General features: G+C 36.9%; 1 protein-coding gene across 4 annotated transcripts in view; it reads left to right on the forward strand.

Moving 5' to 3' along the window:
* cyth1b (cytohesin 1b) overlaps nucleotides 1–27985 on the forward strand; it is a 65935-nt gene that overhangs the window by 21603 nt on the left and 16347 nt on the right. For 2 of the 4 annotated variants that reach the window (XM_084435118.1, XM_084435116.1), the window contains exon 2: nucleotides 25162–25244. In XM_084435118.1, coding sequence (XP_084291244.1) covers nucleotides 25162–25244 — 83 coding nt within the window. Of the gene's footprint in view, nucleotides 1–7362; nucleotides 7669–12803; nucleotides 13019–25161; nucleotides 25245–27985 lie in introns of those variants that run through there. The other 2 variants (XM_084435117.1, XM_084435119.1) reach the window with 2 other exon arrangements.

Raw genomic sequence — 27985 nt, forward strand, 5'->3', positions numbered from 1 at the left:
AGTACTGTGAATTCGGACATACTTATTTTGACACATACATACATGTTTTTCGCCTACTATATAGTAGGGAAGTATGCGATTTTCGGATGCAGCCATACGTTTTTAAGTGAATCGCTTGAATGAATGATTCATTGACTAATTGATAAAGACAGTCACTTGTCACCACCTACTGGCCAAACTATGTAACCTGCAGAAAGAATCACTGAAAATCCCCACACTGCATTTGAGCAATCAGCATCTTGAACTAATTATTCATTTTTATAACTGTGGTTAACAGATTGTTTCTGCTTTGGTTGATAATATTGGCTTCTTCGATGGATCATTTCAGTTTTGCAGAAACTGTTTTGATCAAAAGCCCATACATTGTTTCATTGTTTCCTTACTTTTGATATGTTGTATATTTTAATGTAATCCATTCACAGCGCAGAGATCTGTTTGGGATGAAGTTGCGGGACTACAGAGTTAGCCAGGGTGATTTTAGTGGTTAGGTTATAAGGTGGAAATGATATTTAAATGTATTCAGACTATCTCGCTAAGGATTGTGATTAAGTCTCACATCTGCTTTGCGTTAAACAGAAGACTCTGTGTGCTAGAACTGGCTTACACTGCACACACACAGACACACACAATCAGAATACAGAATCAGCAGAGTCAATCGGAGGAGTCTTGTCTGAATTTTAGCTGTGTCTGTTGGGTGAAGCAGTATCAAGTAAAGGCACTGTATTTCCCGGAGGAGTTTCATCTCATTTCATTTCTCCCGTCTGGTCTGCTGCTCAAAAGATGTGTTTGCTGCAGTTTCGGCGAGCAGGGGTTCTACATCAGAGCTCAGATAATACATATTTTCACCTCAAAGGCAACATTTATTTTGCTTATGTACACCGATAAAACAACAAACACACATTTCAACTTCATATCTTAAAATGTCTACACTTCTAATCTTTTCAGTGCACCTGTTGTACTGAACTCTCCCATCTCTCTTCTGGGTCGCAGAGTTTATATAGTCTATAATCATTTTTGCAATTGGTAATTTAATACCTGAATTTTTAAATCCTCAGGTTTTCTTCATGATAATTACTTACTCCTTTGCCAGAAAAATTCAGACAGCTATGCCAAGATTTCCCCAAAAAGTATGAACCTTGTGGCAAAGTCAAAACACTGGTCCGTTTGACTGAGCATCCAAACCCGTGAAACACAGAGGCTGCATCTGAAATCGCATACTTCCCTACAGCAGGCGAAAAACAGTATGTGACAAAAGAAGTATGTCTGAATTCACAGTAATCATAAAAGAGTAGGTGAAAAGTACCCGGATGAGACACTTTACTATCTCATGAGGCCACGGGAGAGGATTTGTGAATGGCGGTGAAGCGACGACGCGGGTAAGTCACATGATAATGACAACATGGCGAATGTAGTACGTTTACATTACACTCATACTACACACACCCATACTATATAGAACATACTTTTTTAGCGGGCGTGAAGTAATTACTTGTTCAAAATAAGTACCAACTTGGGAGTATGTGATTCCGGACACAGCCTGACTCAACCAGTGCTGTGAATTTGGGGCGTGGCTAGCTGTTTGATTGACCAATGGTAGACATGGAGAGTGCTGTTTTAGTATTGGCCGATTTGCTTATAAAGCTACTAAATTCATATTTTCCCTTATTAGTTTATACCCTAAACACGGCCTTGATAATCCTAATCAAATTTGCTATTCACAATTGTAATTAGTAGGTTCTTTTTGACCTTGCAATAAATATAACCTGCACATGTTTTCATGCGTTTCACCCGTCTCCTTCTGCACTGTCGTTTGCTGTTTCTGCGAGGCATGAAGGAGGAGAGACTGGGAAAGAACATAAGGTGACAGAAAATTACAGAGGAAAAGAGAATGTACCGAATTTGCTGGAAATGTGAGGCCTTTGAAAAATGACATGGCACAAGCGCTAATGTTATACAGGGTCAGTTATTGTGTTCTTTTTTTGTATGGTATTGTTTTTTTGCCCTGCTTTCCAGTGCAGAGAGAGGGAGAAGAGAACATTACTGTTTCTATTCTGAATTAGGTTGTGAATGAGCTACTCTCTGTTTCTCTCTCCCGGCTTTCCCTCTCCCATTCTTTTCTACCGAAATAGCTTTATTAAAAGATAACGGCACATTTATAGAGATTATTATTAGGCCATTAGCCATTATAAAAATCCGGCATCCAGAAAAAAACAACATTATTTTATAATCCAACACCAGGTTATATATATATTTTTTTTTTTTTCAGTGCTTAAAATTGTGGTCAGCAGCTGCGCTTTAAACACTGTATACAGGAGTAGGCTACTGCTTTTTGGGTTAAAAATGCAGATAAAATATTTGATAATAAAATGATGTTAAGTTTAATTGCAGTGCCTTCTAGTGGAATGATTATGCTACTACTTGCTTATTATGTTGTACACTATAAATGTTGAGTATATAAGTATAAAAAAATGCATGATGCATACATTTTTTTTTTGTCTTAAACAAAGTAGCATTTATTAGCCATTTTGAATTTGATTTGTTCAGTAAATGCAAAAATATATTCCTCTGCTAATAAATTCGGGGCAGATAAAGTTTCTTGTTTAATAAATAATCACCTTTTCATTTACATATAGTTAGCAGTGAGAATTCTGCTAATATTTCTTCTGAAGAAGAAAACGTCTCGCAATGCAGAGATAAAATGTGCAATAGTCGTATAGACGCACATGGACCTCAATAATGGTGACGATCAAAACAGCAACAAAAGCATGGTCAACAAACATGCAAATCAATAATCGTATAACAGTAAACACATAATTTATTAATGCTGCATTGCATACTTGGAGCTCACAAAGCCTTAAATCTGAAAAAAAAAAACGCTCTTTTTGGCTGGTTAGGGCAACATTTGGGGGAATATTACTTCTCTAATGTATTTTAAAGTATTCCACCAATCTTATCTGTGACTTGCATTGCATGGTAGATAATATTTAATACATTTGGGATATTTAAAGATCTTGCATCTTCCACAATCACTTGCTTGGGTTCTCCCTCACTAATGTCAGAGAGAGTGTGATGGATTTTGTACCAAATGCTCATGTGACTCATCACGTGACCATGTGTGTGTGTCAAATGTGTGTACTGTATTAGCTCAACAGTAGAGGACGTGATTTGTCTCTCCAGCAGTACATATGAAGGTGAACAGTACAGGAGTCGCTGCAGGGAAACTTTCCGAGACACTTCCTTTCTTTGGAAAGGTGAGAGTATGCTAAGGGCCAGATCTTGTGAAACTCTTAGCTCTAGACTACATTACTGACAAGGACCATTTAAGTGTTATGATCAAATATTGAAACTGTGACAAATTAATGTACACATTATAATATACTTCAATTAGCCTATTAATTATTAACAGTCCCCCAGGTTCATTTAGGAAAGATTATTATGAAATATTTACATAAGTCATAGCGCGGTCACAGGAGTAATGGCAACTTGGGAGTTTTGAGACACAAACACACACGTTGTGCTTTCATGTTCTATGGGGACTTTAATGATTTTTATACTGTATAAACTGTATATTCTATTCCCTTACACTAACCCTACCCCTAAACATCACAGAAAATGTTCTGCATTTTTACATTTGCCAAGAAAATTCCCCCACAAGGACAAAGATTTCGGATATTGCCATCTTTGTGGGGACATTTTGTCCCCATAACGTATGGTTTACCAGGACACACACACACACACACACACACACACACACACACACACACACACACACACACACACACACACACACACACACACACACACACACACACACACACACACACAGACACACAGACACACACACACACACACACACACACACACACACACACACACACACACACACACACACACAGTCTGGTGCACTATCTTTGTGAGGACTCTCCATAGACGTAATGGTTTTTATACTGTACAAACTGTATATTCTATCCCCTTACACTGCCCCTATCCCTAACCCTACCCATCAAAGGAGACATTCTGCATTTTTACATTTTCAAAAAAACTAATTCTGTATGATTTATAAGCTTTTGTACCCATGGGGACCTCAATTTAGGTCCCCACGGTGACACGAGTCCCCATGAGTCTGTGTGCATTCAGGTTTAAGTCCCCACCGGTGTAGAAAAACATGTACACACACACACACACACACACACACACACACACACACACAAACACACACTGTCTGGTTTACTATCTTTGTGGGGACTCTCCATAGACTTAATGGTTTTTATACTGTACAAACTGTATATTCTATCTCCTTACACTAACCCTACCCCTAAACCTACCCATCACAGAAAACTTTCTGCATTTTTACATTTCCAAAAAAACTCAATTCTGTATGATTTATAAGCTTGTTTACCCATGGGGACCTCAATTTAGGTCCCCACTGTGACACGAGTCCCCATGAGTCTGTGTGCATTCAGGTTGAAGTCCCCACCGGGATCGAAAAACAGGTACACACATACACACACACACACACACACACACACACACACACACACACACACACACACACACAATAAAACAATAATAAGTAAGAGAGCAAATCCAAAGTGAGGCCATTGTTCTTATGCAAAAAATTCTTCAAATCTTGAAATCAAATGCCATGGAAACAGAGTTAAATTCAAGCTTTAAACACATTGATTGACTTCTATTAAATATGCATTTGGGTATTTTGCTTCTATTGTAATATTGTTTTATTAGAAGGATTTTATGGCATTTATGTTTCTGTGTGTGTGTGTGTGTACAAGATATTGGTATAGTTATGAATCTACCCACACATCTAAATTATCTTTGCATAGAACTGGAAACTTAATAAGCATGCATTGCCATGACAACTGAAACTTTTTTACAAGCTGTATCAAAGCATCTCAATATTGAATATCAGACATTTTCCAGTCTTGCAATCACTAAACATGTATCTTATTCTCAACAAGGCTACATTTATTTGAACATTGTGAAATATTATTACAATTAAAAAAAAGGCTGTATTCTATTTTAATATTTTAAAAAAAAATTAAATGTCATTTATTCCTCTGATAGCAAAGGAATTTTATTAAAAAAAATTTTTTTAAATCCATAAACTGTTTATTTCCATTCAAATGAGTCTCTTTGAATCTCTTGTACATCAGATCTTAAAAATAAAAACTTTTATTTGAACATTGAACAATGGTTAGATCAAAATGGCCCTGACTTGTTGCAGTTAGTCATCAGTACGCTGACATGTAAGTAATAACATATTGAGTTATGTGTCTGGGTGAAGCAAAGCAAGCACAAGAGTGTCATTATGTCAGTCTGGTTGAGAACAGCAAGATATTTCAAGTGCTATCTTGTAAATATGCCTTGATTTGTCACAGAAAAGTGTCAAGAAGCATATTTCTATATATCTCAGAAACTCTTGTACACTCTATATCTCTTGTTGTTTTCTCTTGTTGGTTTGCGTTGACATGCCATACAAACATACTTTCTTTTCAACTGTACAGTGCAAGTCAAAAGACACAAAGAGTGTGACTACAGCGTCAGTGTTTTCCCACTTATTTTATTATCAAATTACTTACGTTTTTTTGGCTGATTATCTTTGAGGAAGACGCCTTGTTTGTTCTATGGTTTTTAGTCTGCTTTATGTCAGGGCTGTTCATTTTACTGGTAAACACTACTGTATGCTGTGCCGTTTGCCATCCACACCCTCTTCTCTACAACACACAAACAAACCGTCATGAGCCGCGCAATGTATTCCTTCTGCTTCTAACACTGTTGACGCTGGCCATAGTTGCAACAGATTTGTGAATTTTGAATACCGAAAGAGATGTTTGAGGGAAAATGTGTGCTGTTTCCCATAACAGCTTGAAAATGAATCGGTTTCACAACTCCAGGTGCTGCTATCACACTGTGTCTGATGCTCAACTTAGATTCACACTTTGATGTGTATTTTTATTGGCCCTTTATAATATCAGGTTGGTTCCACATTTGTTCTTTAACTATCTTGAAGGGTCAGTAAACACCCAAACAAAGAACTTGTTCACGTATGCTCGGTCATCCCCTATTGAGGATAATCAGCCATTGGTCACGGTTGAGATGTGACCACTATTCTCCTGGGGGCGAAAAAAAAAAAAAAAGAAGCCTCTGTTTATAAAAGTAGACGGAAGGCTGATTTGAATGTACCCTTGAACATCCTATAAGGCTCTAAGTGTATTCTGTCTGCGTGCTTTCTATCTTTCAGATTATTTTAGGTCGCAAGAAGTTATATCAGTGCAAAGCTGCATGCAAAGTTTTAAATAGCTGTATGGACTTTTAGTTTTCATGCAGTTTGTATGGAAATTATTTCCTCTTTTGGACTAAATTATGTGTTCTCTGTCTTGTTTGGACTTTTGTGGTATTTACTGTTTCTCTGCCATGTTTGTAGTTATTAGTGAGTGTCTTCCCCAGGTGTGTCTTGTTAACTCGTTATCTTGTTATCCTTATTAGTAATAAATAACAATAAGTTATTACACCTTGTGAATACTGTATATAGCCCTTGTGCTTCTCTTGTGCCTTGTCAATGTTTGGTGTTTCCTGTGTGTACCTGCCTTCTGTGCTCAGTGGTTTTTTGTTTGGATTATTAATAAAACCCCATTGGCTGGTTGCACAGACTAGGCTTGAGCTAGTCCCTGACTAAAATACATGTTTGCGCTGTCTTAACTGAAAACAACTTGCACTTACATATCTTCTAATCAATGTTGAAAACAGTTGAGCTGCTTAATTTTTTTTCTCTTTAACTCTTTGAGTTAATAAAAAGCATTTATAAAAAAAAAAAGATAAAAAAAAAGAATATATATATATATATATATATTGTAACAGTGTAAAAGTCTTTCCTGTCACTTTTGATCAATTTAATGTGTCCTTGCTGAATTTGAACTCCAGTGTATTTATCACCTTTTTTTAAACAGAGCAAAATAAATATGCATAATTGCAGTTTGAGAGTTTCGCCAGTTGACTGCCAAGCTGAAACCAAGCAATAAAACCGTATAGCCTACCATTATGAATGTTTTGCTATTTATAGAATAGGGAAGTGTTTTTACTGTTACTTAGAAAGGACACATTTACGGGGTTTGTGCAGTTCTTTTTTTCCAGTGCATAAAACTTTCCTCCTACAAGTGTCAGTCAAGCCTAGCAACCACCACTAATGAGCTGCTCTCAGAACGATCAGAAAGCCACATGAGTGGGTAGTTATATTGACACTACCATACTCCCTAAAAGTTCAGACATAACTCACAATTCTTTTTTAGCTTCTATTCTCATTCCTTTGTAAGATGTACTTAAGTGTGTTTGTGGGTATCTGCACGCACACACAAAAAAAGCTTCGCGCTGATTGGTTGTTCGTCATCTTTAGGACACGCCCCGTCTGCAGAGCGTGAGGGTTTCATGCAGTGACATCCGGTCTCTGCTGTTACTTCGCGAATACTTTCAAACACTCTTTCCAGCTTCATTTTTTTAGACGTACATTTCAAATAGTCGATTTCAAATTTCAAGTTGGCAGGTTAAAGTGTTGTGTTTTGTCAAACCGCCAGCTGGTAATATCTCCGAATATTACAAGATCAGCGCATGTGTAAAGCGCTGCAGTCATGGTGCTGAAATCAGAAGATGGAATCGGTGAGTCGATCTAATAAGTTTTCACATTTGCAGTGGCCAATGATGTTTAAAAATATCATCGTTGTCGCTTTGTTTTTGTTTCCTGCTTTTTGAATTGTTGAATATGAAAGGAAACCGTTACGGTCGATATGCAACAGGTCCATCCATGTTGTCTAAAGGAAAAGGTTAAATTATGTCCGATTTGTAAACGAATCGTTCGTTTTAGTCGGATCTTATCAGTGAATCGATTGAACCGTTTCACAAAACCAATCTGAACGATTTGTTTACATATCCTAGCGTTTTTCGAGTCAACAGCTTTTTATTAAACAGTACAATACATCAAACAAAGCATGAAGGCAATACAGATAACGTTAGATATGGAAACAACAAAACAAAAGAAGACCGTAAGATACACATAAATATAGATTATGTGTTGGCAGGGTAACAAACAAAACAAAAACACTAATAAATGTACAACTTAAGAAGACACAAGGGATGAAAATGTGTTACTTGTCTAGATCATCTATGAATAGAGAAATACATGTTTGTTTATAAACAAATAAACACATGTTTAGGCTATAAACATAAATGTATGTGAAATTTAGTTTATAAATTAATTATTTAATATTTCCCTATATTTTCTTTTGCGTTGTCAAACAATCCAAAGAAAACATCTTTAAAACAGAAGGAAAAGTCACTTACAAAATAAGATCGGATAAACATTAACAAATCTGACCATAATTTCTCTGTGTGGGTGCATTGCCAAAACTAGTGAATGACATCTTCCTCAGAAGAGTGACAAAAGCAGCAATTCACTTCAGTGTCATATTAATGTCAACAATTAAGGTCAACATTTGTGTTAATTTAAATGTTATTTCTATTACTTCATTGGTTTTGCCTCATAAGTGGCAAAGACCATACTTTCTCCCAGGGTAAATTCTCTACAATATTATTCCAATATGGTAGGCTATTACACAAGGAATTTGTATTATCTCTCTATGAAAGAAAGCTCTGATTTTATAAGTATTTTTTGTTGCTCTACAGAAAAGCATGGAAATGTATTCCCTTGCAACAGTAAAGACACTCCAGAGGGAATGGCATTGAAAACAATAGCATATTCATTAGAAGTTATAGGCTAGAAGTTTATATTTCTGTAAAATGGATAATGTTTCTGTATTTGTATATAATTAACTCTTTGCAAGGGGCACATTAAAACAGTCCCACACAAGCTGATCTGACCTCTAACGTGATTCGGTAAACTTTAATGACCCAGCGGATGGAGGCACTCTCACTTGACCTATTGATATTGGATGCCAGTAGGTTCATTTTTGTTAAACTCAATACATAATTTATCATGTAGAAAATGAGTGGTTTTTAGAATAGTACGTTTTAGTATTAATGGGTTGATGAAAGTTCGGCAGGTCATTCCACCAGCTCGGAACAGTCAAGGTCATGTCTCTTTGGGATGGCACCACAAGGCGCAGTTCACATGCAGAACGCAAGCTTCTGGAGGGGCTCATAAGTCTGAGTAGTGAGTTTGGGTATAGGAGTGCAGAGCCAGTGGTTGTTCTGTAGGCAAATATCAGTGCCTTGAATTTGATGCGAGTGGCAATTGGCAACCAGTGCCATCCATCCATCCATCCATCCATCCATCCATCCATCCATCCATCCATCCATCCATCCATCCATCCATCCATCCATCCATCCATCCATCCATCCATCCATCCATCCATCCATCCATCCATCCATCCATCCATCCATCCATCCATCCATCCATCCATCCATCCATCCATCCATCCATCCATCCATCCATCCATCCATCCATCCATCCATCCATCCATCCATCCTCTTTGCTTCTCTCCCTTTTGTTCATTCAGATGAGAGTTACGCATGTGCTGAGACAGAGCCCCTCAGTCTCGTATATGAGACAAACCGTCCTGAAAATAGCACAGTGACACTACTGACTGCTGTAATAGACTCATTTGAGATGAATGAAAACTTGTCCTGATATGTCGCCTGCCAAACTAAAACCGTTTGTTACAGAATTTGTCGCTTTATTTTTATCTTTAGCATTTTAATAATATTCCAATATACAGTATTTCTGGATAAGAAAGGAAGTAATTAAAGGGGGCTTAATTTCAGCTGCAGTTTTCCATACAACTTTATTTGCATCTAGTAACATAGTTTGTTCAGTAATAGTCACATGTTCATTGAGTAAATCAAATTTAGTAAAGCATTTTTTTTTTGTCTTAATGTTTCTTGTTCTTCTGTAACTGTTTGGCATTTATTTATTTACTTATTGATTTAATACATTTTTTAGAGAAGTTCAGGGGGGATTTAACATAGATTTAGATTTTTTTAAAGATTCATCGCATAATGTAGTTTAGTGATTTTTATTTTATTTTACCTAAAGTCCCTACATTGTGACTCTGGGTATTCAGCAATGGGTGGTTGAGACCAATCCTCTTTTCCATCCGTACTCTTACCCTGTATATCCAGGTCAACAGTGGCTTTACTTGGTGCGACCCCCAAATCAAGTTCTCTAGATTAAGAAAGGCCTGTCTCGAGCCGGTTCTCTTTTAGCATCTGCTTTTTTATTACTCAAAGTAAACCATGTGCTCAGAGGTTTTTGCTGTGTGATCGAGTGAGTTCTTTTTTTTTTTCCATTAATGACATTCTGACTGAATTCAGGTCACGTCTAGATCAGATGTTTTTTCTGGTCAGGGTACCAAAGCTTATGCCTTGCTGAGTTTTTTGAGCTATGAAAACAGGCTGAACTGGACTGAGCCAGTACTGTGTTGGACAGACAGTATAGGACAGAAACAGCAACATGCCTAAATGCAAACATCCGTGCGGGAGAGGTATGTTTGTTTTGTCTCTTTTATTGCGGATGGAATAAGAACAAGACAAAAGCTGAGCAGAAGAATGGACGGCCACCCTCATGTACACTTTTGTCTTTTTTGTTCCTCTCTTTTTTAATCGTCTCTTTCAGTAGGCCTATTTGTTTTGTATTTAACTCTTCTGATTTTGATTTATGTGTAGTTTCGGTTACTGAAGTTGTGAAATATTTTAGCAGTTTAAAGTAATTTTTTTTAAAATATATTTTAAATTATAATAAATTGCTACGGATGCCTGCACAAGATGCGGACAAAATATATTTATATAAAAAAAATAATTAAATTAACAAATTAACAATTCGTTCCCACGACTTACTAATGTCACACTCTTTTATTACCTCGTTTTAAGTCAATTATTCAAATATAATCATTTGTTCAGTAGTTCAAAACGATGGAACGAATTGGTTCAACGTGTCCCAAAAGAATGATTAATTTGTGAACAAATTCTTAATTCATAGCCACGATATATATTTTTTGTCTGCATATCATTTGCGTGGCTCTGCAAATTCCTGTGATTTTCAGCTTCATTACTCCAGTCTTCAATGTCACATGATCCTTCAGAAATCATTCTAATATCAGTCCCTCCAGTTTTTCGCGATTCCGTGATCGCTGAATACAACGCAAAATCAACAAAATGTCGCATTTTTTGCCATCCTGCATAAAATTATAATCACCCAATTGAAATATCTCTAGTTTAATTAAAGTTTCAATGCATTTTTACGTGGATACAGATGTAAAACGCATTTTGCAGCTGCACAGCTAGCACAGTGAGTGTCTGGCTCACTCATTGGCTGTGCTGGGGCAACTGCACATCCAATGGCGCGGGCATCATTACCGTCTATGGCCATTACACGTCAGAGCCCGCCAAGGGGGCGCGGCCTTAGCCTATATTATTATTTTACTATCTATGATATTAGTCCCCGAAAAAACGCCATTTTAGCAGGTTTAACGACTGAAGCGACAACTTGCCAGGTTACTAAGTGCGATCTGCTACGCAATACTTGTTCCCTACTCTCAGGGAACTGAAGTTACTATAGTAACCGAGTAGTTCCCTTTCGAACGGTCACTTCGTATTGCGTATCTGGTTGCCTACTGCAGCTCAGGACCCCTCAACTCAGGATTTACACACAGTTCTACAGTATAAATTACTACATCTGCTGTTAATATTTACATAGGTCAGGTAGAAATGTTTTATTTTTATTATTATTATTATTATTATTTGTATTTTTTTCATGTGTGTATGTGTAGTGTATATATGTATATCATTTTTATTTTTTATTTTATTTTATTATTATTATTATTATTATTATTATTATTTTTTTTTTTTTTTTGTAACTGGGATTTGTCACATGACTTGTATTTGTCACATGATTTCTTGGGTGTGCCTGATTAAGGTGATCACCTGTGTCTATTTAAAGTTGTCTTCACTATTACATTAACATTGAGCCTGATGAAGACCTGAGGGTCGAAATGTTGCTTGAATAAACTCTTTTGGAGCAGTAATTTTCAGTGTGCGGACTTCACACTTCTTTATTCAGGTAGAAAAATTGCCCATAGGTTGTTTTAAAAGTTAATTTGATGAGAATTTGATTAGACCAAAATAAACAGGCTTTATGCATTTTGTTTGTGATTTGTGTCATGTATGACTATTGTGCATCTGACATAATACTATTATGGTAAATGTGATGTCCTAATTATAAAATATAAAAATCGCAATTTTTTTTTACCACCACAAAATCAGTCATTTTGATCTCAAAAATCACACAAAAAAATCTTGAAATCCTGGAGGGACAGTAATATGCTGATTTTGTGCTCAAGAAACATTTCTAATTAACCTCAATGTTGAAAAAACTTGTTGAAAGAACTGTGATACATTTATTTTCAGGATTTTTTGATGAATTGAAAGTTCAAAAGAACAGCATTTATTTGACTCAAATCTTTTATAGCATTATAAATGTCTTTACTGTCAATTTTGATTCATTTTAATTCGTCCTTGTTGAATAGAAGTCTTCATTTCTTTAAAACGGAAATCTTAGTACTGACCCCAAAGTTTTGAACGGTAGTGTCTATAAAGAAATACCGCGGGGCAAAATTCTGTGCAGCCACAGGGTGGAGCGCTTGAGTGTGCTGAAATAAGTGTGTGTGTGCCGGGGGAGGAGACAAGAGGAGAGGGTTACGGAGAGCCATAAAGAGAAAGAACATGAAGGAGAGAGGAGGGGGTCATTTGCAGATACAGCAGAGTTTGTGCTGAGAGCAGAGCAGTCGAGATCTCACATATGCATCACTTCCACTCACACATGGAGCGCTGGAGATTACTGGAAGATCTTGGGAGTTTGGCTTCTGCTGCTTATTCTGGGTAGCAATAACGCATGAACGTGTATTTATCTGGCTAATTGGATCGAAACAAAAACTGGAAAGCTGGAATTGTAAAGGCACAGAGCTGTCATTCAGTGCTACAGGATTATTTTACTCAGGTACATTGTCCTTTTTTATTTTGTATGCATTTACAGTCATTAATTACATTCATCATCTTACTTATTTCTAAATGTAGCAGTGTGTCACATCTACATCTAATAAATCGTGTGCACACTTTGACAAACACAGTGACAGTTTCTTTTGCTGGCTTGTGGATGACTTTTCCCTTCACTTGTCGTAGAATGAGCGCCAGTATGACATCAAGAAACTCATGGCAGCCACAGGACATATAGCCTGTATAGATGGAGGCTTTGTATGTGCTTCTGGGATGACTTGATTACGCTGTAATTCTCATCTGTGGCTTGTGTTCTTCAGCTGCCTTTCTTATCAGTGTGTATGCAGATACAATGCTTAGAAGGAGCAAGTGGTGGGTGTTCTTGTGTCAACTGATGTTTCAGCTAAGATACTTGATTGATTGTTGCAGCTTTGTCCTTTTTCCTGCTGTTTTTTCTTCATTTGTACACATTAACGTGATATAGTACTGTATATTGGCTTATAAGGTAGTGAGCTATGCAAGTACACAAGTGTGAATACTTGGACAATGCATTGCAAACATGCAGCATCCATTTGAACATAATTGGTGATAGCGAACCTCCATACTCAAGGGGGCGATAGAGTTTGCTTCAGAAGCATCATTAAACAGGATGTTTTTGTTCAGGTAGCTAGTTGTAGCCATAGATATCATATAATAAAGGCTAGATGTCTCGTCCGCGCTGCTGGCCAATGGAGGTCGACGTTCGCACAAGGCGGCCATCTTGCCACAGGGTGCTCGCTCACTCGTAACATGGTGCATGTACTTTTAAATAACCATAACTTGCTCAATTTTCAACCGATTTTCAAACGGTTTGATTTGTTAGAAACGTCAGAGATGTAGTTATGACACTGCATACATATGAATAATTATAACAATGGATTCCATATGAAAGAATTATAGTCACGTTAATAACGTTTGTAAGAAACCAAACCGTTTGTAAATCCGAGGATTTGTGTGCATGCTGATCACTCACCTTAATTCACAGCTTCCCTGTGGTAAGATGGCTGCCGGTGATGCCGGAAGTGACTCCGCCGTAAGACATCTAGCCTTTATTATATGATATCTATGGTTGTAGCTGTAAAAATGTTGATAGTTTTAAGGGTTAGTTCATCTAATAATTTTCAGAATCAGAATCTAATAATTTTCAGAATTCGGACACCGAATTCTCTTTCTCGTCTATTTGTGCTTTATTATGTCAGAGTGTCCACAGTAAACACAGTTGCTTATGGCTTATGTGAACTTAAAAAAATGAAGAAAGAAAACAGATGCATATCATTTATATTGAATCTGTGTCTTTGGTCTTAAAGTGACAGCAGCCTAGGGATGGGACGATTACCGGTTTCACTATAAACCATGATAAAATGTTCTGACGGTTAGTATTATCGTTTAAAATTGAATTATCATTAAAACCGTGTTTGATTATCTCGATTATTATCTCGATTTTAATAACTCACTGTAAATCCTGTCCAGCAACAGTCTGACGCAGGCGCAGCGCGCAATGTTGTTGTTTTTTTATTCGAGAAGGAATGGCGGAAGGCAGATTAATGTTTTAAATCTTACATGATCACAAAAATATTATCAAACTCAGTAAACAATAAATCAACTCTGATTTCATTTTCAATACAATCGAAAACGGAGATGCAAGACGGCAAGTTGTATTTGAATGAAACGAGAGAGCGCGGGCGCGTCCGTTGTGATGCATGTGCGCTGTGTTATAATGCGTTGCTATTGACGACGGTCATTATAAGGAAGGAAATGCCACAGAATATAATCTTGCTTAAAAAAAGTGCATAGAGCTGCTTGTTTTATTTGTTGTTTGTTGATTTTCAAATATAAAACTTGTTGAAATGTTTTCAGTGTGAGCATCAGTTATTTTTTAACACTTTCATCTCGTTTTAACAAAACCGTGATAATATTGATAATCACGATAATTTTGATCACTATTATCGTGATATGAAATTTTCATACCGTCCCATCCCTACAGCAGCCTAATATACCCGCTACTGTCTGAGTCATTAATGTTAATCAAACAACAAAATTTTAAGAGAAAATCACTTTTGTAGATTAATTATATTTAATTTTATGCAGTGAAGACTGCTACAGATTTCTGTACCTGAATATTGTTTACTTCATTTTTATCTTTGTTCTATTGTATTTATAATTTTGTAATTTGTTTATTATTTTCTATGCAGATTTACTCCCCTACAAAATCACCCCAATCATTCTAGAATTTTTTTTGGTCCAAATAGTTATTCATCTGGTAAAACTGTTTTCATATCGCAGAAAAACAAAATATCCCAATGTAAATTTTTTTCAATATTGTGCAGCCCTAATACATAGATATAATCAAATATGATAAACGGAAGCTGAAACATGCTTGCTTGATGCATGACAACCAATGAGGTTAGTTCTCGCTTGTCAAGCAAGTGCTTTTGAGCATCTGTTGGACATGTTTGATGAGCTCAATTTATGTGCGTTAATCAATGTTTATATATAGTTAACTTTACTAGCAAAATTATATTCAACTGTTGCTCTGCCATGAACAGTAGATGAGCTAAAAGTGAAGTCCAGTAATAGTTTATGCTAATTATCTCTATAGCGACTTATATCGCGTGTTATATTATAACACGTTTATGCATAACAGGGATTCCGTGCATACACCGTTTATTTCATAGCACTATGATTGTTATTTGTTTGTACAAAATAACTGCTCTTCTATGATTTGCTCTGTTTGACATGATATGATAAGCGATCGTTAGATTTAATCAGCGCGATTTACTGCAATGCTTTTTTTCCCCTTAGTTGATCAGAACAAAAGTGGATGTTACTTTTCCGTTGAAAATTCTAATATTGGTCATTCTTCCAAAAAGTATATTCTGAGATTCTGAATGCCCGTATCCACACCGGCGCGGTGATTGACAGCCGCACACTCACCTCAAAACATTGGATTCATCCGTGCTGTTTCATGCCGATGTACAACCCACGTAAAGTTGATAATTCCGCGAATAACTGCAATTGCAGATTTCGAACAGAGATGGTGACAAAGAGGAAAAGTTACGGACTGCAGCTTTAAAGCATGTTTCAGTGTTGAATGAATGTATAATGAATTTAAAGTTGACATTTTTCCGGTCCCATCCGCCATCTTGGATACATTTTCTTTTACTTGTTACAATGTATTATGGGATTGCCTGCTCCACAAAGGATACATGTGATGTAATTTGGCCAAAATTAGGTATCTTTGAAGGCAGCAGAAGGTTCTTCCTATACCTTCACGTCGGAAGTGTGTTTCCTTAAAATGCTTTCTATGTAGACTCAGTTTTTAATAATGGATTAATGGTCATATATAGTCTATTATTTCTATCATGTATCTGTCTCTTCTTCTCTTCATCTTTAATTGATCAGTCAGTGCAGAGCAGACATACCTAATAAGAAATGTTTGGTTAGCGTTTTCTCTGGAAAACAACCTCTGGGTTCCACGCTTTCTTCAGCCCTTTACAATGTCCAAATGACAGCATGTAGCCAGTGACTTGATTGATGATGGCACATTCTTCCGCCCCTGTGGTGTTTGTTTGTAGGGGTGACGCGTCTGGTATTTAGTGAGTGTGTTGAATTGACCTGGTCAGCAGAGAGAGTGTGTTAGGCATGGTGTCCTGCTCACGCTGTGGGTCACTGTGGAAAAGTTCTTGAAGTATTAAAAATGTCTTTTAAAATATCTGTGGTTCTCTTGATGTCAGCATAACGATAGAATGGGCAAATAACATCCCATAGAGTTGCTTTGGAGGGACCTGGGCCATATCTAGGGACTAGAACATCATGGAGATTGTGTTCAAAAAGCCATTCAGAACACCTTAGCAACTGAATAGCAACCATAACACAATTTTGTTTGTGGTATGTTTTTCTGCTATTACTACTTTAAGTGTGGAAATGGGCATTTATAGACTGTCTTCTGTTTTTTTCATAAAGAGTAAAAACCAAGCATTTACTCTGCAGAATGGTCATTCAGTGACAACGTGTCCACAAGCAACAGTTCGCGTGATTACGTCCTGCCAGAACTTCTGTGCTCTGACAGTCACATGGTTGCGCTGTGAGAGAACTGCAGGGTGATGCACCGCTGTGAATGTGCCAAGAAGTGCCACCGCTGGTGACATTGAGTCAGAGCTGGATCACATTACCCAGGAGAGCTCGCCCTAGTTTGATATCTCGTTTTAGAAATATATCTGGCACTTAAAGGCTGTGATGATACAGCCATTCCGCTAAGAATCCGTACTTTTAAGTACTTTCTTTCATTTCATCTGATTCTGATACATACACTATATTGACGGCCAATTGGGCCAAGGAACGATTTAATCAAGGAATCGTTACAGCCCTAGACCTCATAATGTAACCCCTTTATACGTTGCTATACACAATCATAAGGCTCCAACCAAGATTTAAATGGTCTTAATGGAAAAGAAACCATTATGCATTAATCCTGTATAGTAATGTTGCCCACAAGAGACACCCCACGTCCCAGAAAACTCCACCTTCCAGCCACGTGGCTGGCAGACACTTTGACATCAATTTAAAGAGCCTTCTCCCTAAAGATTTATATGCTCATATCGATGTCAAAGGCAGACATGTGTCTCTGCTATTGCGGGACTTGCCTGCGAGTTCGGACCAACATTTGACTTGGAAATTAATGGGAACTTGCACATGGTTGAGGGCACTCCAGCTTGGATAAAAAACGTGCGACTGCCTTGTTGCCATGGCCCAACACAGAACCATTGATATCCAGCTTCAGCTTATGAATTTGGATAACTCAAGCCAGGCAAGAAGCTGCAATATTTATAAATAAACATGTTTGTGTCCAACCAGCTACTGGCAACTGGCGTGATTGTTTCCTGGCTACGACCTGCTTTTATTCACACTCTTAATTTACATTCATCGAATGCTTTTGCTCTGTTTGACGTGCGTTAATCATTTTGACAATTGACCGTTTGCAAAGACCCGCCCCCTTTAGATACTGTTGCTATGTCCGACAAGCCACGCCGCTCTCATGCCACACCATGTTCTCACGCAGTGAAAAATACATCGCGGAGCAGAGAGGACACTGACAACGCGCTGACAGACAGGACAGACCAGGTTACTTTTGATATGCAACAAAGTCTCACCTTTCAGATTTGGTCATTGTGGCTCTTTAATGTGTCTGACAGATCGCTGTAGAGCCTCAGTTAAAGCTGCTCGTGAACCGATCATCTCTTCCTTCTAGTTAATTTATAGCATCAAATGAACATGAATGAACATAAGAGGGAATGTTGTTTTAACCGCGGAAAGACGTCAGTACACCGTTTTTTAATTTCAAATCCTCCAGCGTTAATCTACTATAACTCTCCTGACTGCTTTGTCGGACAAAAATGGCGGATTATGATTGGTCAGATCGCCTGTCAATCAAACTCCCTGCGACGGGTCAATAGAGAGCCTAAGTCCCTCCCCGCCGCTTCCGGCTCATGGGACCTTATGTGGGAAAAATGTGTGCAGTCTGGTACAAAACACTCAGGCATGACGGCGTAACGTTACGATTATAACGTAAGACTATAGAAAAAATGACAGACGTTAGCTTCAGTAAAGTTAGCTTCATTCATTGAGAGAAAAAGTATGACGTCACATGTGCGGTTGTGCGCCTTTTGAGTTTGCAGTCTTTGTAATTAAGTTTTTTTTTTACAGTCTTATACCTCAGCAGTTTTACATCAAACTGCGACTTTCTTGACTTTAAAATGTATCTTTTAAATGGACAAACATCATATGTGTAAATCAGGGCACAATTCAAACGAGAGCAAAAAAGTTGTTGTCCCTCGCCATTGACTACCATACAATATTTTTCCAAATTAAGGTCCCATGGTGTTCCACCGGAAGGGGAGGGACTTAGGCTCTCTATAGTGAATTAAAAAAAAATTTTTTTGACAGTCTTTCTGTTGTGGGTAAATGGACTAAAAATATTGATGACTCATCTTAAACTACTGATTTTTTTTTTTTTATATATATATACAATCTGATAGCATGAGAATGTTCTACACCCATATAGCCTACCACTAGCAACTGACTAGCAAGTAGCAAAGCATGGTCATTGCTGTAAGTGCAACTAAAGTCTGTTGGTTATTTAAAAATATTGTGCACTGTGATTGACATGGCCAATGAAATCTTTAGATTTAAAAAAAAAAACTTGTTTAGGAGGGGAAATCATGCCGCTAAATCTTTAATTAGCTCCATCTCACTTGCTCTCTCAGCACACATGAATATCATAAAAATAAAATAAAATCAAAAGTGACATCATCATTTCTTGTAAATTTATGTGCCCCTGTAATCTAATGCAACGCAATCTGTGACATCTCTCATGACCGTTTTGCTTGTTCGAGAAGATTTTTCAGTCGGCTATATGGCACAGTGGAAGAAAAGACAATAGCAACTTTTGTTTCATGCTGACTTTAAACTAGGATTTTGGCTTCAAGTGATTCATTAGAAATGTGCTAATGTGAAATGAAGTGCTAATGCAGCTTTAACATGAGCGCTTTGTCCTTTCAATGGGAAGCACATGAGGAAGCATTAAGCTAATAACTGCCTGAACGTGTGCAGATGCATAATGGGCATAATTATGGTGGGTACAATTTGTAGGATCATGTGTATGCATGAAGATACTCAAACTTCGACTTGCTGTGATATGATCTGTTTATCGGTAGCCCGCTGACCACATTTTATTTGAGAGTACTGTTGCGACAAACCAGAAAGATCCTGTTAATAATGCTGTCTGTGCTGCAAGCAACTGTCGATTATAATGCAGTATAAACAACAGATTTGTTTATTATAATTGGGGCCGCTCCAGCTTTGTCACGCAGCATGTCACATTGCTTCAGTGCAGACAGGGCGGAAACGTGTTTAGTTTACATATGCAGTAATTGGTAGAGTTATCTGAATTATTCAGAATTCATAAATCATTGTTGTATTTCTTTTAAATAATTGTGAAGCAAAGCATCAAAATATCCAAATCAACCATTGGTAGAAAGTAACAGGCTGTCAAAGCTCCAACTATTAACGTTCTGTTTGGCAGCAATGGTTTGTGTTGAGAAGTTACAAATGAATTTGTGTGTAAATAATATTAACACTTTGTTCTGGAAAAGACTGACTAGCCTTTAAATAGTAAGATGATTGAAAATATAAAGGAGGTCTAAAACAGTCGTTGTACTGTACGTTACAAAGCCATATGAAAATTAAGTGTCATTCATTTAACTTGGTCATTTTATTGAATGGACCTCGTTCACCCCTCATTTTCATAAGTGGCCCACGAGCTACACAATTTAAGCAGCCATGATTTAGAAATTATATTTTAGCTTTGGTTGGTGATTAAACTTCATTGTCTTGTCTTGTGTTGTCTGCTCAGTTTGGATGCCCTAAATACCAGGTCATTGAAGACATTCTTTCTTGATTCATATGATTCAGCATGTGCAGTTCCAGCTAGAAAGTCACAGTTAACCTTTTCCTATTCAGATGGGAGTTGATTTTGGGCCCGTGGTGGTGTGTGATATACATGTCATGTAATATGCCATTCAAAAGTCAGTAAGTTTTTAATTTATTTATCTATTTTTTACATAAATTGATACTTTTATTCAGCAAGGATGGATTAAACTGATCAAAAGTGACAGTAAAGACTTTAATAATGTTTACAATTTCTATATCAAATAAATGTTGTTCTATTGATCTTTCTATTTATTACAAAAATCCTGAAAAACGTGTCACTGTTTCCACAAAATATTTAGCAGTACAACTGTTTTTAACATTGATAATAATCAGAATTGTTTCTTGAGCAGCAAATCAGCATATTAGAATGATTTCTGAAGGATCATGTGATGCTGAAGACTGGAGGAATGGCTGTATTTGATCAAATAAATGCAGTCTTGGTGAGTATGAGACTTAAGGTGATAATACACAGGGCAACTTTTTGAGCAATGTTGCTGGGCAATCTTGCTGAGCAATTGTTGCTTGGGTACTTTCCCATTGGAAATGGGCAATACATTTCTATCTGGATAATTTAGGTAGGTCGTGGGCCCAGTGTCTCATCTGGTTGCCCATTGACAGCAACATTGCTCAAAAAGTTGCCCTGTGTATTATCACCTTTAGTCTCACTCTCATTTAAGTGTAGTTATTATTTCCTTACCATCGTGTCTTTCGACAGAAGTCATATAGGTTTGTAATTACATAAAGGTGAGATTTTTCTTTGTTTTGTTTTTGGCTGTCCTGTCTCTTTAAGACTGTTAAGTTATCCTTGTCCTCTGGGCTACTTTTTCCATAGATGTAAATCCATATCCAAACAAGTGATGCTCATATATATTCGGGGAAAAATGCTTGTAATGCAAATCTAGCTTACGCAGTTGGCTGTGATGTCTTATCTGAGTTCCTCAGAAATAAATGTCCACTAATACAGCTTCCCACACACTCCTACTGCACCTCTCCTCTCTTCCTGAGTGAACTTTTCCATCTATGTGGTATCGACTCCAGGAACACATGTATTGTGTTGTAAACTCCAGCCTCACCTGAGGCGAGACTAATGGATTTTCTTCTGGAGGTTGCAATACCAATTTCTACAAAATGAGTGGGGATGGGCTGCTTTCTGGATGGGATTTCTGCTCACAGACTGCCTGTCAAACATCCCAGCTGGAGTTCAGCAAGGAAATGCATGCAGTGCATTACTATGGCAACAAAAAGTCGTTCAGAAACATGGCTATCCATGTGATCAGTGAGGCCGATTGGTGGGAAGGCTGTAGGTTTGGAGGAGGAGGTGTCTTTATCACAATGGTGATATTCTCATCAGCTAATGGTGCTGTAATGTCAGGACCTTGTGGTTTGGGAACTGTTGCTATGGCAGCATGAGAGAACCATGACAAACCTCACTTTTTATGTGACGGGTGTAAATGGAACAAGGAATCAATTAGTCCTCCAGATCTCCACGGGCCGCTAGTAGGGTCTATGTAGATCCTCTGCGGGGTCAGGCTGCCATACGGGCCACCAGGAAGGGATTTAATGAGGTCACATGAAAGGTGAGGGTCGTCATATCATATGACCGAGTGTCTTTATTTTTATTGGGAGGTCAGCTGATCATATGACTAGGTGAGGTCAGGGTTCACTTTAAATGCCTTTGTCTTAACCTTTTGTTGTATAGAAGTTGTTTTTATGGTGGCCTCAAATGCCCCATGTTGTTTTTAGACTAGAGGCTGTATCTTGACAAATGACCTCTGTCTAAAAATGACATGAGGCCATTCATCTCCACTGCCAATCATATTTCATACGTTACTGATAACAGAAAATTGTCATGCAGGGACTGATTCACTGTATATTATAAAAAAATGATGTAGCTATAATAATGATAATAATAATCAATGTTGGGGGTAACGCATTAGAGGTAACGTGAGTTACGTAATTGGATTACTTTTTCCAAGTAACTAGTAAAGTAAAGCACTACTTTTATATTTCCAACAAAAATATCTGAGTTACTTTATTTTCCTGCTACTTTTTCTATCTTTTATTTTAGTTCTAAACCAAATGTGAACATGAATTTACTCATCTCACTTGCACAAAAACATAATCAGTATTTCTCAAAATGAATAAAAACTGTAAAACGCAAACTCAATGTTACACAAACAAGTATACGCTGATTTCACGCAGCCGCCATTTTGAACTTGAAAGTGAGGCTCCGGTGGGATGAACCCCGGAAGTACAGATAAACAACAATGCCTTGGACTACCAACCTGAAGCTGCTGCCGCGATTTACACTATTGGAAGATAATTTATAATATAGGATATGTATATAGTTCATTCCTGCTTCGTTTTTTACTCTCTGAATTATATATAAAAAATGTATTTTATTTATAAATAAATTTCACTGTATATAGTCTAAAGTATGAAAGAAATGTATGTACAGTTTTAGAATTGACACAACATCATTAAACACAACAATACGCCATCGCATTCACGACTCTCCTATGATTAAAGGCGACACTTCCGGTTTTCTTCCCACCGGAGCCTCGCTTTCGATTTCAAAATAACGGCTGCGTGAAATCAGCGTATACTTTGTATTTCATATCACTCTATTTAATGTCTTTGTTGCTGACCTTTGATGGTCCAGTTCAACCATACTAATTAGCAAAAATGACTTTAGAAAAACATCACATTTGTTAATTGTTTCCCCCCCATTCTTCTGTAATCGCAGTTGAAAGGTTTGTTTGAGAAGCGCCCTCTACTGTACAGGCGTGGATCTGCATTTCCTTTAGCCGGAGGCTTATTCATTTCACTTTTGGTGTGACCAAAAATATAACTTTTTTTTTTGTTGTTGTTATTAAAAAACAAATAAACAAGCAAGCCCTGCCCAGATGAGAAAACGTTACGCAAAAGTAACGCAATTAGTTACTTTTTAGGGAGTGACGCAATGTTGTAATGCAGTTCAACACTGATAATGATAATAATGAAATATGCATAATTTTTAAAAATACCTCAATACCTTTTTTAATTAAAAATGTAATATAGTTTAATACTTATGGACTAATGTAAATTTTCACCATATATTTTTTGGTGGCATATAGTTAACAATTTAACATATTTTTAAGATTGTATTTTATTTATTTTTTAAATTAAAAACTACTAGCATTTTTTTAAATATAATTTCCTTCAGGTTTTTTTCCCCCAGGTATTAAAAAAAAAGTCACTTTTGAGAAGTACTTCAATTTAACCTAAACCCTAAGTTCGTGTATGCTGTATTGATATCTTAATATAATGCACAAAGATAAAGCAGAGTCTTTCTCTGACTGACATCAGCCAAACCAAGCAGAATCAGGGGGATGTTGGCCCACAGCCCGGTATTGAACTGACTGACTTTAGTGCTCTTGAACAAAGCACTTAAACTCAATTGCTTCAGAGAAATCTTTAGATTTATGGATGCAAGGTTCATATGAATTATTTGTCTTCTGCAAATTCCAACATCAGACCTCTCTAGAGCGCATCAGAACTGCTAAACAGAATGGATTTTTTCTGATGGACTTTGGCTGGTTTGCCCAGGTTGGGAATCAGCAGAGACCTGGCAGTATATTATATCAATATCTGGGTCATGTTATGAAACTATTGCACTAAAAAAAAAAAAAGTTTAGTACATAGTTTTTGAAAACTGTAATATATTAAAAAAAATCTGAATTAGATCTGAATTAGACTTTTGATCTGAATTAGACTTCAGTACTTTGTACACTGAATTTCTTTGTTAATAGAAAGAAAAATAGAAAGAAAATATTTATATATAATACATTACATACATATATAATACACACAATTCATATATAATATGTGAAAATGGCTGTATAATAGACTGAAATGGCTAGCTAGTTTGTGTGTGATGTGTCCTGACCTGGCCACTACAAATTCTTTGAAATAGCTTTTAGTTTAAAGGGATATTTCACCACTGGAAAGATGAATGTGTATTTAAATTGGGTCATTTATGTAGTAGAAAAGTGAAATTGGTGCCTTCTAGACTGAGAAAATTCAGAAAATGTATTTTTGGCTCATGTGGATGAAAGACTACAACTCCCAGAATGCACTTGCTTCGCTGCGCTATGAGGCCTCTCCCAAGCCACGCCTACCGGTTACAGAGGGCAGTATCGGAAGAAATGATACAACTAGGCTACTACAAAGCTTAATGCTAATCTGTGAAGTATCCCTTTAAGGGAAAAGCATTTAATGAAATGCTCTGAGAACTTCCTGATGTTTTCGCTCAGAGGCCCATATAAACAAAGCTGCTGTGTTTTCAGCTATTGATTGCGGGGTTGGTTTGTGTCTCAAAGGCAGTGATTTACCTCAAACAATTTACTACTTTTCTCCTGCTCACAATCTCCACAAGCTCTTTTCCTTTGTTGCACATCCCTTCTTTTTTACATCAGTTCTGTTTCTCTGAAAATATTTTGTTAGCCCATGTAACCTTTTTAGAAATGTACAAAAATGTTTGAGTCAAGAGACCGCAGCTTGACCATTTGCATATTTGTGTTTGTTCACTTTTGTACATCTGAATGCTCATTGTTTGCTTTTGTTTGTTTCCTAACAAAGTACCGGACGACCTGACGCCAGAGGAGAAGCAGGAGCTGGAGAACATTAGGAGACGTAAACAGGAGCTGCTAGAGGACATACAGGTAATATCTTCAGATCATTTCTCTGAAGCGGCTACTTTTTCTGCCTCAAAACGTCAAAAGTAATTTGAATCCACTGTAGTTTTGAGCGAGTTTGCTCTTTGAACTGCCTGATGTCTCATTAATTATACTAATTAATACTACCAAATCAACCTTATGCCCCTCTCTCTTGGCCCTGGGCAAGGCAGCTGGAATGAGGTGGATCTGTAGAGAATAGGAATTGGATCAGGGGAGGGACTTCCATGACCCTGGCTGCACAGTTTTAGTGTACAGGATTGATGGGATGTCCCACCCTGGGATATAGACTGTAACAGCTGGCTCGTGAAGGGGCGGTTATGCTTTGGAGCAGATGGTGCAAGCCAGGTCCAGCGAATTCAATTATGCTGATTCTATTACGCAATTGGAATGTCAACCATTGATGCCCCTCCTGCCAAACACTGTCCCCTTCGTCTCTTAAAAGACTTAATCAATCTTGTAAACCTTCAAATGAAGTTTGTTGGCATATCTTTGGCATTCATCTTTGGCACTAACTGCCAGTTCCATTCCAGTCTCCTGCTATTTCCTGATTGCCCTTGAACAACACGACTGCCATCAGAAGAGGAAAAATCTCTCTCTTTTAGAATAGTCATATCTTTACTCTTCTCAAATTAGACGTGTATTTATTTTCTAAAATTAGGATTTTTTTTTTTTTTTTTTTTTTTACTTAGAAATGTGTTACTTTGTTTTATTGGCAAATATGATGGCATTCTTGATTCTGACACCATCTTTATTTTTGCTTAGTCTACTACATCATCATTATACACTTTACCGTTCAAAAGTTTCGGGTCTTTTGAAAAAAATATTTTATGATAAACAAGGCTGCATTTTTTTTTTTTTTTACATCAAAAATGCAGTAAAACACTTATATTTTGAAATATTATTACAATTTAAAATAAATGTTTTCAGTTGTAATATATTTTAAAATGTAATTTATTCCTGTGATGCAAAGCTGAATTTTCCGCATCATTACTCCAGTCTTCAGTGTCACATGATCCTTCAGAAATCATTCTAATATGCTGATTTGGTGTTCAGGAAACATTTCTTATTATTATCAGTGTTGAAAACGGTTGTGCTGCTTATATATTTTTTTCCTGATTATTTGATGAATAGAAAGTTCAAAAGAACAGCATTTATTTGAAACAGAAATCTTTTAAAACATTATAAATGTCTTTACTCTCACTTTAATCAATGTAATGTATCTTTGCTAAATTAAAGTATTAATTTAAAAGAAATCTTAATGACCCCAAACTATTGAACAGTAGTTTTTCAAAATATTTGTGAAAAGTGCTGTTCAAAACCTTTTATTTTTATTATTATACTTTAAAGTAGGGCTGTGCAATGATTAATCACATCCAAAATAAAAGTTTGTTTACATAATATATGTATGTGTAATGTGTATAATTATTTTGTATATATAAATACACACACATGCATGTATATATTTAAGAAATATTTGCATGTATATACTATATATATATATATATATATATATATATATATATATATATATATATATATATATATATATATATATATATATATATATATATATATATATATAAAAATCTTACATATATACATGCATGTGTGTGTATTTATATATACAAAATAATACGTTTCACTCTCTGCTGAGCATTTGAGGTGCCATAACGGAGTCAGTAAAAGCTCAGCTTTATTAATTTTTTATTTCATTGTTGAAAAATGTGTCTGGCTGAGTAAGATTCCTGGGAGTGTCAAGATGAACTTGTAGCAGAGGATTTGTCCTGTGTGGAGAGACAGACAGTAGAAGATGAGTTAACTGGAGCGTTATAAGACCTTCACATGAATGGAGGTTGTGATGGGTCATGATCATAGAGAACTGATTGAATCAGCTCAGTATAGCAGACCACCTCTAGACCCTCTTACACTCCTAATGAAGGAGCCATGTGATGCTGCCCGCCAGCAGACCCTCCCTCTGACCTGGAACACACAAGTCTTCCTTCAGGCAGTACAGCATTCACGATGGGTCACCATGCCAAGATTTCAGTAGTCAATACGAAAAAGAAATTTCAGGGTTTTTGATACCAAAGCATTCGAATAGATACCGAATATGCTGTTGAGCACAATCCTTGGAGTATTACTCCAAATGTCCTTGCTTTTTTTTGTTCAGTAATCAGTATACACCCTTTCTCTCACATACTAAGTTATGGTCTGATCTGAATCAGGTCAGCTCTGCAGTATTATTAGTCCTCTCAAGTGAAAGAGACTAGACAGAACTTTAGCTTTCATGTATAAGTAAACATCTGTTATTTCCCAGAGTGCTTCTGATTTTCACTACAATAACCAGTGAGTTTGAAAATCGATGTTAGGCTGTCTGAACTAAATGGTTTTTGTTCGCGCTCACTGAATCAGATGTGTTCAGACATTCAGCAGATCCAATCTGGCTCTGTCTTTTGTGTTCGCCACCGAAGGCCTTGTACGGTTATTGATGATACTGTCGTCTATGTCAGTCCAATTAGGGATAGCCGGAGCTGATCGATGCTGTGTGTGTGAGAGCACGTCTCGGGATTTTAAGGTAGTCTGACATTTGCAGCTCTTGAGTTTGGAGTATTGGCTGTTGGGAAATAAGGTTAAAAGCATTGGTTAGAAATAGTAGTGGTTTGTTCTTTTCTGTTCATGTCATTTTCATTTATTTGAGGTGTTAAAACAACAACAACAACAAATTT

This window comes from Rutilus rutilus (genome assembly GCF_951802725.1).
Source record: "Rutilus rutilus genome assembly, chromosome: 16".
In the NCBI taxonomy this organism is placed as follows: domain Eukaryota; kingdom Metazoa; phylum Chordata; class Actinopteri; order Cypriniformes; family Leuciscidae; genus Rutilus; species Rutilus rutilus.